Source organism: Microcebus murinus, chromosome 14 (assembly GCF_040939455.1).
Source record: "Microcebus murinus isolate Inina chromosome 14, M.murinus_Inina_mat1.0, whole genome shotgun sequence".
Lineage (NCBI taxonomy): Eukaryota > Metazoa > Chordata > Mammalia > Primates > Cheirogaleidae > Microcebus > Microcebus murinus.
In genome coordinates this window covers 29365910-29386480 of record NC_134117.1, presented here as the reverse complement: position 1 = coordinate 29386480, position 20571 = coordinate 29365910, and the positions used below count along the sequence as shown (strand labels likewise).

Below are 20571 nucleotides of genomic sequence, written 5' to 3'. Positions count from 1 at the left end.
GTGAAAACAGAATATTATGTATTAAATCCATACTGCTAACCCCGATCTTTTAAAAAAATAATGAGTCCTTTTCACTGTTGACATCTGGTTATTTGACTTGGGATATATACCCTTTTGGGGTATTGGTTCTGTTCTTTGCCTTAATAGCTTGTTAAGATCCTTGTTCTCAGCCAAGTACCTTGACTCCACTGGGGATCTCATTGAGCAAAACTTACTGGGGGGAAGTTTCATGGCATTTTTTGTTGGTGGTTAAGACTGGTATTGGTAGAAAATTTTTCCCTATAACAGTCAAGATGATTGAATTTGATGTTCATTGATTTATGTATGCTTCCTTTAATAACTGGACAGTTGAGAAGTAATTAGTGTTTTAGAGGTGTTTCATGAAGTCTTTGAGTCACTTTTTGGCTAATTCTCTAACAGGGCTTCTGTTAATGCCCCCAAATTTAGACTCTTTCTTTAAAGAGAATATATATATTATATATACTGTTTAGAGACAAGGTCTCATGGTCTTGTTCTGTTGCCCAGGCTGAAATGCAGTGGCACAATTATAGCTCACTTCAACCTCGAATTCTTGGGCTCAAGCAATCCTCAGCCTTCCAAGTAGTTGGAACTTCAGGCATGTACAACCATGCCTGGCTACTTTATATTTTGTAGAGACGGGGGTCTCACTGTGTTGTCCAAAGTGGTCTCGGACTCCTGAAGTTAAGCCATCCTCCTACCTCAGATTCCCAAAATACTGGCATTACAGGCATGAGGCACTGCACCTGGCCAACAGAATATAATTATTATAACAATGTAAACTTTCGAGTAAATAGTGTAGGAAAAATATTAATATAATATACATCCATTTAAAAATCATTTTAGGAGATGGCAAGAATGTACTTATTTTAAACACTCAGTCCTTGTAAAGAAATTTTTAATGTATTAAAAGAAGTAAAGTGCTTAAAAGTGAAGATTATGTTTACGTTGCAACACTTTAAATGATTCAATTGAGGAGTGAAACAGTGTTGCCTGATATCAATTATTTAATAAGTTATTGCTAATGTAAAAGAATAGGAAAGTAAAATTTGGGGGAAAGACCAAAGTGCTACTTGCAGATGACTTGCTTTTGATATCCTGTAAATTTAAAGGAATACACTGAAAATTAGTCAACTTCCCTAAACAATTACCAGTAATCAACAGGGAAATAATCAAAGAAGACCCATTTCTAATAAAAGGCACAAAATAATAACCTTACTCAGAAATAATGAAAGAAGACCAATTTATAATAAGAGGCACAAAATAATAACCTCAAGAGTTGTATGAAGCTGCCAAAAGAAAAACCATAAAGCATAACTGGAAGATACACAGTATTTCTGGGTGGAAGATATACCCATTTGGCAGGTTGCATTTTTACAGCTTTGTCCCTCTGCCTGCACTCCTCTCCCAACAGAGCTGCATAGCAAGGAGCATGTGGGTAGGGCATTTAGTGTAAAGCTGATTTCCCATCAATCTCCCCTGCCCCATAACACAAAGGCATAGAGGTTCTTTTCAAGAGGATGTTGGAGTAGGCTTCAAAAACATGATAATACACTGTCCATTACAGGGGGCTTGGATTAGGGTTTTCCAGAGAGAAAGGACAAATAGGGTAGATAAACATATACATAGATGTGAGGGGATGTATTAGGGATAGATATATAGATAGATGTGAGGTGGGTATATTAGAAGTGGCTCATGTAATTATATGGAGGCTGAGAAGTCCTGTGATAGGATATCTGAAAACTACAGGCCCAGGGGTGCTGGGCATAGCATAGCTCAGTCCAACTCCAAAAGCCTTATAACTAGAGATGCTGATGGTGTAACTCAGTTTTAGGTAGAAGGCCTGAGAACATATGGGGCCACTAGTACAAGTTTTAGAGTCCAAAGGCCCAAAAGCCTCGAGTGGGAGAAGGAAGTCTTAGCTCTAGGAGGGAAAGGAGGAAGGAGGGGTTGACAGAATTTGCTTTTTCTCTGCTTTTTTGTTCTATCCAGGATTGTGCCTCAATTGCATTGAGGGCTGCTCTTCCCCATTTAGTCCACTGATTCACATGCCAGTGTCTTCTGGAAACACCCTCGCAGACATACGCAGAAATAATGCTTTACTAGCTCCAGATATTTCTTAATCCAGTCAAACTGACACTAAAAATTGTTACAGGACCTGACTTTATTTGGGACAGCCAGGAACAATTGCAAGTATTGTTGAAAACAATAGAGCAATCAGCTAGAAATTAGTGGAGTCTAATCATTGCCAAGTCATTCCAATAAATAACCAGCCAGAAGCTTAAAGACAGGATCAGAGGAAAAGACAAGAGCCTAGATGAAACCACAGATATCTCTTGTGATGAGGAAGAAAGTGTGCATACTCAAGACTACAGTCTCAGAGGAGTGACCAAAGAGGGAACTTCGGAGCTACAAGTCCCTAGAGGAAGGTAAGACAAACTTGTAATCTCTAAGTAGTAAAAGCAGCCTGCAAGCCACACACAGATCCCAATGGTAAAAGGTTTAAATCTCACTGATTCAGGGAGCTTTATCATAGCCTTTGACCAATCAGTGGCTGACCACTAAATGCCGCCGACTCAGGAGCAACCCCTAGAAAATCAGGCTTAAAGGTAAAAATGCAGGGGGAAAAAGTTGAACAGTAGCATTAGAGGCTGCACACTGTGGAGGAAATAGACTTCATGAATTGGTTCAGCCAAGTAACTAAAAACAAGTCTGAGGTAGGGAAGGATGATAAATATACAGAGATCCTATATTACCTAAAATGTCCAGTTTGAGCACAAAATTTGAGACATGCAAAGAAAAAGTGTGACCCATAGATGGAAAAGTAGTTAATAGAAACTTCCTTTGAGAGGTACCAAGTAAAGGATAAATGCTAAACAGCTAGTGTAAGTATATTCAAAGAACTAAAGGAAACCAGATTTAATGAATTAAGGAAAATATGACAACAGAGAACATAAACAAATTATTTTTTAAAAACATGAAAATTCTGGAGTTGAAAAATACAGTAACCAAAGTTAAAAATGTATTAGTACTAGGGAGGCTCAATAGTAGCTTTGATCTGGCAGAAGAAAGAATCAGCAAACCTGAAGATAGAAGTTATGTAATATGAAACAGGAACAAAAGAGTGAAGAAAAGTTTTCAGTGCACTATAGACACAAAATTTTAAGTAAGTCATAGACCTAAATGCAAGCAAAACCTATAAAAACTCTTGGAAAATATAGAAGTAAATACTGTGACCTTTGTTTAGGCAAAGACTTATTAGATCTGACACCACAATAAAAATGAAAAAAGCAATAGACAAAATTTTTTAAAGATACATAAAATTTTTATTAGAAGAGATTATAGAGCTGATCTGTTTCATCTAGTTCAGATTAATCTCGATTTATTTTCAATAATGAAAATTTTGTTTTACATAGCTTCATCCCCCCCATGCTGTTATTTCACAAATTACATCTTTATAAATTGTGTGCTCATCAATATTGATTTATATTTTATTGCTTTATGCAGTTGTCAGATAGAAGGTTAAAAAAAGAATTAAAAATATTTATATTGTCTTTTATATTTACTTTTGATGATGTATAAACACCTCACTAGTGTTTTTATTCCTCACTAGTGTTTTTATTCCTCACTAGTGTTTTTATTCCTTCATGTGAGCTTGAGTTACTATCCAATGTTCTTCCATTTCAGCCTGAAGAACTCCTTTTAGCATTTTTTTGGTAGAACAGTTAACAAAAAAATTCAGTTTTTGTTTACCTCTGAACATCTTAATTTTTCTTTCCTTTTTAGAGGAATTTCAGTTTTGCTGGATATAGAATTTTTGGTTGACAGGTGTTTTTTGTTTGTTTCCCATTCAGTGTTTGGATTAAATTATCCCTGTGCCTTCTGGCCTCCATGGTTTCTGATAAGAAATCATCTGTTAATCCTATTGAGGACCCCTTTTCTGTGATGACTTGCTTCTCTTTTGCTGCTTTCAAGATTCTCTTTTTGTCCATGTCCTTCAACAGTTTATAATGTGTCTAGTATGCATATTTTTGTGTGTATCCTACTTGAAGGTTCTAGAGCTTTATAGAATGGTAAGATTAATGTTTTTCAACAAATTTGAGGTTTCAGTCATTATTTCTTCAAATATTCTTTCTGATGCTTTCTGTTTTTCTCTCTTTTTGAGTCTCACATTATATATATGTATGCTGATATTCTTGATGGTGTCCCACACATTTTTTTGAGGCTGTGTAAATTTCTTTTCATTTGGGGGCTTGCTTTCTCTTTCTCAAACTGCATAATGTCAATTCACCTATCTTAAAGTTCACAGATTCTTTATTTTGCCTTATAAATCTGCTGATGAGGCCCTCTAGTGAATTTTTTATTTCAGTTATTATACTTTTCAACTCTAGAATTTTACTTTGCTTCTTTTTATAATTTCTATTTCTTTATTGATATTCTCTATTTGGTTGAGACATAATTTTTTTACTTTAGTTCTTTAAACATGGTTTCATGTAGCTCTATAAACATTCTTAAAATAGTTGAATTAAAGCCTAGGCTTTGTTAGGGATAGTTTCTACTGGTTGCTTTTTTCCTCTATGTATGGGTCATACTTTCCTTTTTCTTTGCATATCTCATTTTGTTGGTGTTAGAAGTTTTTTTTAATTTTTTAAAAAATTAAATATTAAAATGTGACAACTCTGAATATCAGATTCTCCTCCCAACCTCTCATGTTTCTTGTTCTTACTACTTTTTGTTTTTTGTTTTTTTTTTTGTCTAGTGATGTTTCTGAACTAATTTTATAACATCTGTATACTTTGTCATTTGTGGCCACTAAAGTCTCTATTCTATGAGTTTAATGGCCAGCTCATAAACAGACAGAGATGGTCTTAAACACCTGGAATGAAGAAATCTCCCAGTGTATGCTAGGAGACTTGTGTGTTTTTGTGGTGCACTTTCAACATTCAGCCAAGTGGTTTACTACTCTGGTTTTGCCTTCACTTCCTGCTTTGGCAGAGCCTCCAGGTCAGCCATATGTGAGAGCTTAGAGCCTTTACAGCCCTGGACATGAATGTGGTGTATATTCCAAGGAATATGTTAAAACTTTACAAAGGCTTTAATGGATATCTTGTTTCTTAGCCTTGCCTCTCAAGCTTTTTATTTAGTCTCTTGCTTGCCCTAAATGTTATATATCACCTCAGGTAGCAGCAAATAAAGCATTTGCCTATTAATGTTTTAAACATTGCCCCTAGGTAGCAACTTTAGCTCTGGTCTAACTCCAAGTCAGACAAAATGAAAACAAGCCTTCTGAGCCATCCTTTCAAGGAGCCACCAGGCAGGTTGAAACAAAATGATAACAACTCAATTCCTCCCCTCCCCTCCCCTTCCCTCCCCTCCCCTCTTTTGTGAATGAGGTCTGCTCTGATCTCTCTGGTACTGGGAATGAGGGTTTTTATTTTCAGGGCTAAAGCTGAGGTGAGGAGTAGGGAATGGGGCTAACGTAACTTAAAATACCACAAAGCTGCTGCCCTGAGAGTTAACCATTTTTCTTAAATAAGCACTTCCTAAGATGCTGCAAGCCTTTGATTAATTTCCAGAAAAGTTGATTCTGATAGTTTTTGCCAGACTTGTCATTGCTTTTATCTTTAGGCAGAATTTCAGAGTCCTTGCTCTGTTATTTTCACAGACATCATAATATAGATAAATTTAACTTCATCAAAATTTTGCTTCAATAGATATCATCAATATGAAAAGACAACCCACAGAATGGGAAGAAATGTTGTATATCATATAGCTGATAATGCATTTTTATCTAGAATAATGGACTTTTACAACTTAAAGACATATAACCCAATTTAAAAGTGGGCAAAATATGTGAATAGCATTTCTTCAAAGAAGATACGCAGTGGCAAAAAAGCACATGAGGAGATGCTTGACATCATCATTTGTTAGGGAAATGTAAGTCTAAGCCGCATGAGATAACACTCTTAGATAGTTGTAATAGCAAAGACAGATAATAACAAGTGAGGCCGGGAGGAATTTGGAACACTTATACACTGTTAATGGCAATGTAAAATGATATAGCCACTTTGGAAAACAGTATGGAACTTTCTCAATAAGTTAAAAATAGTGTTATCAGATGACCTAGAGATTCCTTTCCTAGGTATATGCCCCAAATAATTGAAAACAGGTATTCACACAAAAATTTGTACAAGGATGTTCATGGCAGCATTATTCATGGTAGCCCCAAAGTGCAAACAACCCCAAACCTTTCAACTGATGAATGTATAAATTAATGTGATGTATCCATAAAACTGAATATTATGCAATCATAAAAATGCAGTATTAATTTATGCTACAACATGCATGAACATTGAAAAATTTAAGTTAAGTGAAAGAAGCAAGTTGCAAAAGGCCACCATATAAGTCCATTCATATGAAATGTCAAAAATAGGCATGTTCATACAGAATGAGATTAGGTTAGTAGTGGTTGCCTAGAGCTGAGTGTGTTCAGAGCAAATACAGAAGGACTGATAATGGAGAAGGAATTTCTTTTGTGGTGACAAAAATGTTCTAAAATTGGGGTGATGGGTGTGTAATTGTGAATATACTAGAAATCATTGAGTTGTACACTTTACATATGTGAATGATATGATAAGAGAATGGTATCTTGGTAAATATATATATGTATATATATAATGTGGGACACCATTAAGTGCACCATATACATAGGGCAATACAAAAGTATTCAAAGAAATAGTGACTAAAAACTTCCCAAATTTGATGAAAAATATTTATAAGAAGCTCAAAAAACTCCAAGTAGGATAAATACAAAGAGATCCATAAGCAGACATGTGATAGTCAAAATGTTGAAGGACAAAGAAAGAGAAAATCTTGAAATTATCATAACATACAATGAAACCCCCAATAAGATTAACAGGTGGCTGTCAGCAGAAATAAGGAGACTAAAGGGAAGTGGATAACATAAAGTTCTGAAAGAAAAAAATGCTATTAATCAAGAATTTTATTCCAAACAAAACTATCTTCCAAAACTGAAGGCAAAATAGACATTTCAGATAAACAAGATACGAAAATTCACTAGGAACTGAATTGAACTATTAGTTATTGATGTATCATTGTCTTTGTAAAGCTTCTACTGGCACAATTTATTATTACAATTTTGAATAAAAAAAAATCATTTCTTACAAACATGACTTTCAAGAAATAGTAAAGAAAGTTCCTCACACTGAAAGCAAATGACACCAAACAGTAATTTGAATCCACAGGATAAAAGAAATTACATAAAGGTAATTATGTAGGTAAGTATAAAAGAGAATATAATTATGTCTTTCTTTTTCCTCTTAACTGATTTAAAAAGCAATTATGTAAAGTAATATTCATAAAATTGTATTTTGGGGTCAGTAATATAGAAATGTTATATATGTAACAATAACAGTATGAGGGAAGTAGATGGGAACAAAGCTGTATTGCAGTAAGGAAGTGACACCAGATGGTATCTAAAATCCACAGGAAGAAATGAAGAGAATCAGAATGGTAAATAAGAAGTGTAATATGACTTTATAAGTATATGCTTGCTCTCCTTATCACCTTTAAAAGACATAAAATAATGTAATAATTATGATTTACTGGTCAGTTTATAACATAAGCATATTATGTATAACAATAATAGGATGGGGAGGGAATAGAGCTGTATAGTAGTATAGTTTTGATATTTCATTGGAATTAGGTTAAATTTTTCAGGTGGAAGGAGAATTATACCAGATAGCCATTTGATCTATGGTAAGGAATTAAGAGCAGTAGATTTTTCCCTCATTGTTTAATTTCATTTAAGAAAAATTTATCATTGAAAGCCCAAAATAATAACATATTACAGAGTTTACAACATGTAGAAGTAAAATGTATCATAACAGTAGCACAAAAACAGGAGAAATGGAGGTATACTATTGTATTTGAAGATTTTTATTGAGTCAAAGATGTGTATTATATAGCCTAGAGCAACCATTTTTTAAAAAGTATAACTACTAAGTCAATATTCAAGATAAAATCGATTTTAGGCTGGGTGCAGTGGCTCACGCCTGTAATCCTAGCACTCTGGGAGGACGACGCAGGCGGGTTGCTTGAGGTCAGGAGTTTGAAACCAGCCTGAGCAAGAGTGAGATCCCGTCTCTACAATAAATAGAAAGAAATTAATTGGCCAACTAATATTTATAGAAAAAATTAGCCAGGCATGGTGGTGCATGCCTGTAGTCCCAGCTACTCAGGAGGCTGAGGCAGCAGGATTGCTTGAACCCAGGAGTTTGAGGTTGCTGTGAGCTAGGCTGATGCCACGGCACTCACTCTAGCCTGGACAACAAAGCGAGACTCTGTCTCAAAAAAAAAAAAAAACACAAAAAAGCAAACAACAAACAAACAAACAAAAGAAAATCGATTTTAAAACCTCCATCCAACTGAAGGCTCAAAAGAAGAAAAAAACAGGTGGGAAAATATACAAAACAAACATGGCAGATTTAAATCCAATCATATCAGTAATTCTATTAAGTGTAAATGGTATGAACACTCCAAATAAAAGGTAGACATTTGCTGGTATTAAAAAATGTAGACCTCAAAGTGAAAAATAATACTATGGATAAAGAGAAATATCTCAGTGGCAAAGAGATCCATTCATTAAGAAGATATAACAATCTTAAAGGTCTATCAAAGCTTCAAAATATATGAAGTTAAAGTGACAGAACTACAGAGAGAAATTGATAAATCCACAATTATAATGAGACATTTCAACACTCCTCTCTCAGTATTGATAGAACAACTAGATAAAAAGAACTCAGTAATGATGTAGAAGACTTGAGCAAGACTACCAGTCAACTTCAACTGAATGACTTTTACGTAACACTCCACCCAAGAATAGCAGAATGTACCTCTTGACAAGTGCATATGGAACATCCACTAGATTATTACCATTTTTAACAAATTTAAAGGGATTGAATTAATGCAGAGTATGATCTATGCCTAACAAAATTCAATTAGAAGTCAATCTCAGGATGGAAAATTCTCAAATATTTGGAAATTAAATAGCACTTTTCTGATTAACCAATGAATCAAAGAAGAAATCACAATGGAAATTTAGAACTATTTTGAACTGAATAAAAATGAGAAAACTATATCAAAATTTGCTGGATGTCGGAAAAAAAAAAAAAAAAAGCCCCAGACCAAATGAATTTACATCTGAATTTTACCAGACCTACAAAGAAGAGGTGATACCCATTCTGCAGAAATTATTCCATAACATAGAGAAAGAGGGAATCCTCCCCAACACATTCTACAAAACCAGTAGTTTGGTATCCTGGCTTGATTCCAACCCCAGGAAAGGTCACAACAAAAAACAAAACTACAGACCAATAGCCCTTATGAAAATAGATGCAAAAATCCTCAATAAAATACTAGCAAATCAAATTTAACAGATTATCAAATACAATAATTGACCATGACCAAGTGGGCTTCATCCCAGGGATACAAGGATGGTTCAACATATGTAAATCAATAAATGTGATTCACCACATTAGCAGAAGCAAAAACAAAGATCGTGTGATCATCTCAATAGTTGCAGAAAAAGCATTTGACAAAATTCAGCACCATTTCATAATAAAAACTCTCAACAAATTAAGCATAGAAGGAACATATATTAAAATTATAAAAGCCATATATGGCAAACTCACAGCCAGCGTCATACTGAATGGGGAAAAGTTTAAAGCATTCCCACTAAGAACTAGAATAAGACAAGAATGCCCACTGTCACCATTTCTATTCAACATAGTGCTGAAAGTCCTAGCTAGACCAATTAGGCAAGTGAAAGAAATTAAGGATATCCAAATCAGGAAAGAGGAGGTCAACTATCACTTTTCACTGATGATGTGATCTTATATCTAGAAAACCCCAAAGATAACACAAAGAGGTACTTGGAATTTATAAATAAATTTGGCAAAGTCTCAGGTTAAAAAATCCATGTGTACAAATTAGTAGCATTCCTCTACACCAGTAACAGTCAAGCTGAGAGTCAAATCAAAGACTCAATACCATTCACAATTGCTACAAAGAAAAGAAAATACCCAGGAATATACTTAACCAAGGAGGTGAAAGACTTCTACATGGAGAACTATGAAACTCTGAGGAAAAAAATCACAGATGACACAGACTAATGGAAAAACATATCATACTCATGGATCAGTAGAATCAACATTGTTAAAATGTCCATATTACCCAAAGTGATTTACAGATTCAGTGCAATCCCCATCAAAATAGCAAGATCATATTTCACAGATCTATAAAAATGTTATACACTTCGTGTGGAACCAGAAAAGAGCCTGAATAGCCAAAGCAATCTGAAGCAAAAGGAACAAATTGGGAGGCATCATATTACCAGACTTCAAACTAGACTACAAGGCTATAATAACTAAATCAGTATGGTATTGGCAGAAAATTAGAGACATAGACCAATGAAACAGAACAGAAAATCCAGTAATAAAACTATTCACATACAATCAACTGATTTTTGATGAAGTAGACAATAATGTACACTAGGGAAAAGAATGGTTTATAGCAATAAACACTGAAAAAAGTAGACTTCAAATCAACAACCCAGTGATGCACTTCAAGGAAGTAGAAAAGCAAGAACAAGCCAAACCCAAAATTATTAGGCAATAAAGATCAGAACAAAAATAAATGAAAAAAAATAAATGAAATCAACACTAACAATACAGGAGATCAAGGAAATGAAAATTGGTTTTTGAAAATTGTTTTTAAAACAAAATTTAAACAAAATTGACAAGAAGTCTAGTTGGCTAGACTAAGGGGGAAAAAAAGGAGACTTAAATAAATAACATCACAAATGAAAAAGGACACATAAGAATGGAGACCACAGAAACACAAAGAGTCATTAGAGACTATTATGGACAACTATACACCAACAAATTGGAACTCCTAAAAGAAATGAATAAATTCCTGGACACATACAACTTATCAAGATTGAATCATGAAGTAATGGAAAACTGCAATGAAATAATAACAAGTAATGAAGTTGAATTTTCAATAAAAAGTCTCCCATCAAAGAGCAGCCCAGAAAGTGATGGCTTCACTGCTGAATTCTACTCAACATTTAAAGAAGAACTAATAACAATTCTACTCAAAGCTTTCAAAACAATTGAAGAGGAGGGTATACTTCCAAACTCGTTCTATGAGGCAAGCATTATCCTGATACTAAAATCAGACAAGGACACAATGAAAAAAGAAAACTAAAGGCTAATATAACTGATGAACACAGAAGCAAAAATTCTCAACAAAATACTAGTGTACTAAATTCAACAACAAAAAAAGATCATTCACCATGATCAAGTAGGATTCATCCCACATGTGCAAGGATGGTTCAACATACACAAATCAATAAACATGATGTATAACATTAACAGAACCATGAACAAAACCATATGATTTTTTCAAAAGATGCCAAAAAAGCATTCAATAAAATTCAACATCTCTTTAAGATAAAAAACCCTCAGCACACTGGGTCTAGAAGGAATATACTTTGAAATAATAAAGGCCACACATGACAAACCCACAGCTAACATCATACTGAATGGGGGAGAAATTGAAGGCCTTTTCTCTAAGATCTGCAACAAGACAAGGATGACTATTTTCACTGTTTTTATACAAGGTGGTATTGGTAAGAGAAAGCAATAAATGGCATTCAAGCTGGAAAGGCAGAAGTCAAATCAGGCTTTTTCACAGATAACATGATCTTAGAAAAACCTAAAAAACCTACACCAAAAAACTGTTAGAACTGATAAGGGAATTCAGTAAATTTGCAGGATATAATAGTCAACATATAAAAATCAGCATTTTTATTATATATTGATAACAATGAGCAAGCTGAAAAAGAAATCAAGAAAGCAATCCCATTCACAATAGCTACAGAGAATATAACATACCTTGGAATGAATTTAACCAAAGAAGTGAAGGATCTACACAAGGGAATCTATAAAATAATGATGAAAGAAATTGAAGAAGACACAAAAAAATGAAAAGGTATTCCATGCTCATGGATGACAATTAATGTTGTTAAAATGACAATACTACCCAAAGTAATTTATAGATTTGATGCAATCCATATCAAAATACCAATGACATTCTTCACAGAAAAAGAAAAACTCCTAAAATTTATATGGAACTACAAATGACCCCGAGTAGCCAAAGCAATCCTGAGCAAAAAGAACAAAGCTGGAAGCATCACATTACCTGACATTGAAATTTACTACAAAGCTATAGTAACTAAATCAGCGTGGTACTAGTATAAAAACAGACACATAGACCAATGGAACAGAATAAAGAACACAGATATAAACCCATGCATTTATAGTCAACTCATCTTCTACAAAGGTGCCAAGAATATACAATGGGGAAAGGACAGTCTCCTCAATAAATGGTGCTGGAAAAACTGGATAACCATATGCAGAAGAATGAAACTAGACCCTTACCTCTCATCATATACAAAAATCAAATAAAAATGGATTAAAGACTTTAAGACCTAAAACTATAAATACCAGAAGACAACATTGGAAAAATGCTGTAGGACACTGGCATTGGGAAAGATTTTTTTGTGTAAAACCTCAAAAGTACAGGCAATTAAAACAAAAATAGACAAATGAGGCTGGGCGTAGTGGCTCACGCCTGTAATCCTAGCTGTTTGGGAGGCCGAGGCAGGCGGATTGCTCAAGGTCAGGAGTTCAAAACCAGCTTGAGCAAGAGCGAGACCCCATCTCTACTATAAATAGAAAGAAATCAATTGGCCAACTAATATATATATAGAAAAAAGTAGCCAGGTATGGTGGCACATGCCTGTAGTCCCAGGTACTTGGGAGGCTAAGGCAGTAGGATTGCTTGAGCCCAGGAGTTTGAGGTTGCTGTGAGCTAGGCTGACGCCGTGGCACTCACTCTAGCCTGGACAACAAAGTGAGACTCTGTCTCAAAACAAACAAACAAACAAACAAACAAACAAAAAATAGACAAATGGGATTACATCAAGCTAAAAGCACATCAAACAATCAGCAAAGTGAAGGGACAACCCACAGAATGGGAGAAAATATTTGCAGACTGTATGTCAGAGAAGGGGCTATTATTCAAACTCTGCAAGGAACTCAAACTACTTAACAATAATAAAACAAGTAACTCTGTTAAAAATGGGCAAAGGATCGGAATAGACATTTATCAAAAAAAAGAAAGACATACAAATGTCCAAAAGGTATGTAAAGAATGCTTAACATCACTAATCATCAGAGAAATGCAAATCAAAACTACAATGAGCTATCATCTCATCCTAGTTAAAATAAGTGGCTTTTGTCAAAAAGGCAATAATAAATGCTGGTGAGAATATAGAGAAAGGGAAAGTCTTGTACATTGTTGGTGGGAATATAAATTAGTACAGCCACTACGGAGAGCAGTATGGAGGCTCCTCAAAACACTAAAAATAGAACTACCATATGATGCGACATTTACACAACTGGGCATATATTTAAAAGAAAGGAAGTCAACATATTAAAAACACATCTGCACTCCCACATTTATTGCAGTGCTATTCACAATAGCCAAGATTTGAAATCAACCTAAGTGCCCATCAGTAGATGAATGGATAAAAAAAATGTGGAAACAACCCAAGTGCCCATCAATACACAAGTGGATTAATAAAATGTGGTATATGTATACCATGGAGTACTATTCAACTATAACAAACAATGGTGATATAGCACCTCTTGTATTTTCCTGGATAGAGCTGAAACCCATTCTACTAAGTGAAGTATCCCAAGAATGGAAAAATAAGCACCACAGGTACTCACCAGCAAATTGGTTTCACTGATCGACACCTAAGTGGACATATAGGAATAACATTTATCGGGCAGATGGGAGGGAGGAGGAGGGGATGGGTTTATACATACATAATGAGTGAGATGCGCACCATCCGAAGGATGGACATGCTTGAAGCTCTTACTCTGGGGGGGAAGGCAACACACGTAACCCAAACATTTGTACCCCCATGATATGCTAAAATAAAAAATAATAAAAATAAAATATTTTACAGGTAAAAAATAAACCAGAAAATGTGGTACATATACACAATGGAATTTAATTGAGCCATAAAAAAAGAATGAAATCCTGTCATTTGCAGCAACATGGATGGAACTGGAGGTCATTATGTTAAGAGAAATAAACCAAGCTCAGAAAGACAAATATTGCATATCCTCACTCACATGTGGGAGCTAAAAAAGTGGATCTCATGAAGATAGAGATTAGATTGGTGGTTACCAGAAGCCAGGAGAGTAGGAGGGAGTAGGGGAATGAAAAGTTGTTTAATGAGCACAAATATATGGTTTGATAGAAGAAGTAAGACCTACCTAGTATTAGATATATCAGTAGGGTTGCTATAGTTTATAATCTGTATATTTCAAAATATTAATAGTTGTAAGAATTTGAATGGTTCTAGCATAAAGAATAATCAAATATTTTAGGTGATGGATATCCCAAGTATACTGATTTTATCTTTACAAATTATATGAATGTATTAAATTATCACACATACCCTGAAACTATGTATGTATATTATGTATCAGTAAAATTTTTTTAAAAGAACCATGAATGTGGAGGAAATATTTGGGATTTTCCTGAGATGCAGTTATTAAATATTCCAGAATACTTATAGGTAGATTTATTAAAAGAGTTATCCACAGATTATTTTTATTTCTGCAAGCTAGACTTTGGTTAAGAGGACTAGGAATTAATGTTTATTAGGCACAACTAAGTGCCAGGCACTTAACCTATGCTAAATTATTTTAACTCTTGTGTCATTACCGGAAATACATTGTTTTATAGATGTGGAAACTGAGTCTTAGAGTAGTAAGAAACATGCCCAATAACATACTGATAAATGGTAGATCTAACCCAGACATGTCTAACTCTAAAGCCAGTACTCTCTCACCTTGTGGTTAAACATTGCCACATGAGTGGCAGTAAGTACCAAGAGCATTGCTGGGAGGCAGGTCTTTTAGCTATTCTCATGCAACCCTACCTAGAAATAGAAGCTGAGTTATATGGCATCTTAAGGACAGAAATTCAGTCCTAAGATCATGTCTTATGTGGTGCTGGCTTTGTTTCATACCACTGTATTCTGTTCTTTGGGACTACCTTTTAGACAAATCCAGCTGCCATAAGAGTAGTTTAGCTGCCATAAGAGTAGTTAAGCTTCTAGAATCCAGGCTCTTGAAACCATTGCCATGGCTAACTCATTATAGCACAATTCAAGCTTCTGATGGCCATAAATGACGAAGTATGATACATTTCTGGGATGATTTATGGTTCATACAATGGTATTTCTTTTTCTCCTACTATTCATCAATGTCTTCTTTTCTGCCCTTGTTCTATGGAGTGTTTCCCTAGAAACTGGATTTTAGTCTAGTTTTGCTGTCATTTCACTTTGAGCCTCATATCAAGTTTAGGTTACACTTGATAGACATGCAGGTCAAAGAAGATATACTTCTCTTTTTATTTTATTTTTTTTAGAGATAGGGTCTTCCTCTGTCACTCGGGCTAGAGTGCAATGGCACATTCATAGCTTACTGCAACCTCCAACTCCTGCCTCAGCCTCCTGAATATAGGTGCGTGCCACCATACTTGGCTAACTTTTAAATTTTTTGTAAAGATGAGTCTCACTATGTTGCTCAGACTGGTCTCAAACTCCTGGCCTGAAGCAGTCTTCCTGCTTTAGCTTCCCAAAGTGCTGGGATTACAGGTATGAGCCACTGCACCTGGCCCTAATTATCTTCAATAAACAAAGCTAACAACATAATCCTGGACAAAAACTTCTAAAAAGTTCATACTCATATACGTTTCCCATGGTTATGAGTACTCACAAAAAGGAACAATTATATCTTCCTTGTCTGTACTTACAAATGTCATATAATAAATTAGCTATAATATTTTATTTTCTACACATTAAAATTTTAATCAAGACTTAATCACCAAGCATTAGCAGTGGACAGCCCAGTTACATTGGTACACCAGTGATCATTGTGGAGAGTTAAATTTTCAGCAGCTTTGTTTTATGCAAGAGTATTTTATTTTGAAAATGAATGTTTTTTCTTATTCATAACTGAAAATACTTCACACCTGTTTCTTTTAAATAAAGACATTTATTTGGAGAATATTAGTAGCATGATAACTCAACCCCACCAGATTTAACAGTTCATCCATCAGGTCAGGCAACAGGTAGAACAAGTCCATGTGAACGTCTTATAAAGAAATGGGTGAGCTCCTCCATAGCTGCTTCCACCTTCCATGTAATGACTGGATGATTCATAATCCAAAATATGACGTTTTGGGACTTTTTCTCAAAAGGAGAAACTTGGGGAAAATGTGTGAAGCAACAACATTGACCTCTTTCTTTTTTTCTTTTTTATGAAACTTTAACTGCATATTTCAGTCTTGTGGAATCTTTTGTGTTATTCTGACTGTCAATAAGAATCAGGGGACTATGTTGATGATTCTTGATGATTTCGGCAACACTTCCAAAGTACTAGAAAAAGAAAACAGATGAATTATACATTGGCATTTATGTTAATCTTCTTCTACTTTCTCAAGTTAGTAAAAGTTATTAGGTCCCAGTTGACATTCTGCCCAACAAAGTCTATCAAAGACTATAACCTTCAAGGTGGAAGGTTCTGGACTTTCCTATATTCAGTAAGACAAAAAACACACTGACAGCCCCAATTAGTAAAACTACATAAAGAAAGTACTTCATTGAGTTATGATATAATATTTTTAGATTTTGCTTTTTATTTAGTATCTAATGTGAAACTGTCATACAATTAATTTTTCTTCATTCTTTACAAAACGGTTATCTATTACTTTGCACAAGTCTTAGCTATGAGATTTTATGTAATAAATTAACCTTAGAATTTAGTAACAGGAAAAAGTTATTTCTTAGATAAATTATGGGTTTTCGAACAAATAAAGAAAGCTTTATAAATCCTCATATTTCCATTTTTACTTGGCTACCAGTTATCCTTAGAGTTAACTTAGTGCCTTACTAACAATAAAATTTTATGCTTGGCTCTGACTATACATATTTATTTTTTATATGTTCTAATCCCTGTTGTCCATGGTGTTTAATATTATCACACATTTTTTCTGAAAATTGAAGTTTTAAATGAAAGATAAAATAAATATAACACAGACCATGAAATGAAATGCATTGACTGTACAAAAATGCTACAAGTTCAGAATCACCAAATAAATGTATTCAGAGTCATTTTTAAAAGGTGGTAATTGTTTTGCAACAGTGCCGTGAGTTTACCAATTACTATCAATTGATTTTATTGTCTCAATTTTCCAGATAAAGACAAACATCTAGGATAAAAATGTTGAAAAGCCTTTATTAATTGTTTGGCTTTCAAGTATCTACATGTTAAATAAAGTAAAATATTTATAATATTGGCCAATTTTTTATATGAAATACCAATTGTCTTTTAGATGATTGGCTATCTGAATATTAGGTAAGGGAGGAGGAGAGACAGAGACCTTCAAATACCTTTATTCTTTTTTCCTCACTTTCTATTCAATCATTCAGCCCCCTTGCATTTGCCCATGTAATTATTTTATGATAAATCCCACAAGACATTCATTCTGTTTGGCATAACGTGTTGTTAAACCAAATGCAGTTGAAAGTTAAATTTATAGATTGAAGGGCTAGGAATCAAAATAGTACAAACTCTTTGAACTGGATTCCAACATAAAAAGTGTGTTCTGAACCCAGAAAGAATAGGAGAGAGTTGCTGTACTTATACAAACAAATATCTTATTCTGTCCATCTAATCCCTGAATATTTTTGAGTATTGCCTTGTAGCATTTGGGGACTGAAATGTTTATAGTAGGGAGTTGAATTGAGTTGAAATGTCTGAAGTAGGGAGTAGAGTTGAAGAATACTTGCAATTTAATTGAAAGAAGAATTGGGCATAACATAGTTGCAGTTTTCCCTCAGTTTTCTTTTTCTTTTTTATCCTGTTTACATTAACAGTGTATTTGAGATAGAAAGAAAAGAAAAACTTGTTTGATAACTCAAAATCTCATGGCCAATAAAATAGATAGTCATCAAAGCTGTAAAATTACTCAATACTGTATCACACAATGCCAAAAAAGCTACATAAAAAGTTAAACAGTTAATCAATTGGCTACTTTTTCTATCCATATACACACAAATACAGACACACAGACTTTAAAACATATCCAAACTTTAAAAAATATCCACATGGTTGACATCATGTAACCAAACTTTTTATTTTCCATTCAGGTGTTCAGTATATGAAAGACATGATCTTTTTATTGTAGATAATTAAGAGTTTTAATTGGCTGTCAGTACCTCCAACTGCCATTATAGTTATATACTACTTATTTTGGAATCCATAGGTTGGATATGTTAGGAGTAAGGTGAAGCTCTGATCTATTAATTTTCAAATAGGGATGAAAATTCATTAGGCCCAAAGGAATCCTTGTCTACTAGTGCGCTTCGTCACAGGACAATTAAGTCCAGAGCCCCTCTGGCAGCTCAAAATTTATGAGAGAGAATTTCAGGACATCTAAATAGGATGGTTCCTTCACCCACCCTTAAGCCTCTTATAGAAGAGTCAAACCCCCAGGAAGCTTTAAAATGTTAAATGATAATGCAATCTACATTTTAAAACCCAAGTTTGGCCCTGATCAGTGCGCTCAGATTCAAGAGTTTTACATTTTCTAATTATCTGAGACATTATTAAATGCAAAATAAAACCCCAAACTATAAAAATCCTAGATGAAAACATACAGGGAAAACTTCATGACACTGAATTTGGCAATGATTTTTTGGATATGACCTAAAAGCATAAGCAACAAAAGCAAAAATAGACAAATCAGACTACATCAAATGTAAAACTTGTCTTCAGCAAAGAACACAATCAACATAGTGAAAAGGTAATGCACAGAATGGGGGAAAATATTTGCAAATCATATATCTGATAAGGGGTTAATATCCAGAATATATAAAGAACTCCTAAAACTCAACAACAACAAAAAAATCAAATAACCTGATTTAAAAATGGGCAAAGGATTTGAATAGACATTTGTCCAAACATGATATATAAGTGGACCACAAGCATATGAAAAGATGTTCAACATCACTAATCATCAGAGAAATGCAAATCAAAACTATAATGAGATATTATCTTACACCCATTAGGACGGCTATTATAAACAAATAAAAAAAAACAGAAAATAACAAATATTGGTGGGGATGTGAGGAAGTTGAACCCTTGTGTACTGTTGTTAGAATTGTAAAATGACGCAATTTCTATGAAGAAAAGTATGGCAGTTCCTCAAAAAAAATTAAAAATAGAATGACCATATGAGCCAGCAATTCTGGTATATACTCAAAAGAATTGAAAGCAGTGTCTCGGAGAGATTTACACACCCATGGTCATCACAGCACTATGCATAATAACCACAGGATGGAAGCAATGCAAATGTCCACTGATGGATGAATAGATAAACAAAATATAAAGATACAATTAGATACTATGCAGCTTTAAAAAGCAAGGAAATCCTGTAACATGCTACAACATGGATGACTTTGAGGCCATTATGCTAAGTGAAGTAAGCCTGTTGCAAACAACAAATACTATGTAATTCCACTTATATGAAGTATCTAACATAGTCAAAACTAGTATCTAACATAACAAAACTAGAAAGTGGTTGTCAGGGACTGAATGGAGAGTGAAAGGGAAGTTGTTTAATGGGAGTAGAGTTTCACTTCTGTAAGATTAAAAAGTTCTGGAGATTCATTTTACAACAATGTAAATATAATATACTTAACACTACTGAACTATGCACTTTAAAATGGTTAAGATAGTAAATTTTATGATATGTATTTTTTACCATAATTTTTTTCAGAAGCAAAATCAAGACCACAAGAACACACGAGACCTTTTCAGTTTGTTTTACAAATGCTATGCTCCTGTCTGTAATCATTCGATCAGATCAGTGTATTCATTCAGTAAGTATTAATCAAGTGTCCACTGTAGCCAGCCACTGTGCTCTGGTTCTGGAAATACGGATATGAACAAGACATAGTCCCTGGGCTCATCTAGTAGAGAAGACAGACACTTCAGCAATTATGACACCTTTTAACATTTCAAACACTGAACAAGTTCTGGGTTTGGAATGGTGTGGCTTTTTCTGAAGGAACACTGAAAATAAATATTTCTTACCCTGAACTTTGTTTATGCTATTTTCTCTGCTTTAGATTGTTCTTTCCAGTTTTCTCCTTCTCCTTCCCTCCAGCTTTCATTCTATTTATTCAAATTCAACTCATAATTCAAAAGCAGAACAAGTATCACTCCCTTTCTGAGTCTTTCATCTGTCACTCCAGCTCATATTTCAGGGTTCATTTATACAAACAGGCTGGATAATCTGAGATATGGTAAGCATTGA

General features: G+C 34.3%; 2 protein-coding genes across 2 annotated transcripts in view; one reads left to right on the top strand and one right to left on the bottom strand.

The window, feature by feature from the left end:
* Positions 1-20571, top strand: part of ZNF518A (zinc finger protein 518A) — a 56336-nt gene that overhangs the window by 35154 nt on the left and 611 nt on the right. The window contains exon 5 of the transcript XR_012922868.1: positions 20032-20134. The gene's annotated coding sequence lies outside the window, so the exon portion shown is untranslated. The remainder of the gene's footprint in view (positions 1-20031; positions 20135-20571) is intronic.
* The window catches only part of BLNK (B cell linker), a 65501-nt gene continuing 61154 nt past the window's right edge, over positions 16225-20571 (bottom strand). Inside the window, exon 17 of the mRNA XM_012767175.3 lies at positions 16225-16627. Within this exon, the coding sequence (XP_012622629.1) occupies positions 16508-16627 (120 nt within the window). The 3' untranslated portion in view covers positions 16225-16507. The remainder of the gene's footprint in view (positions 16628-20571) is intronic.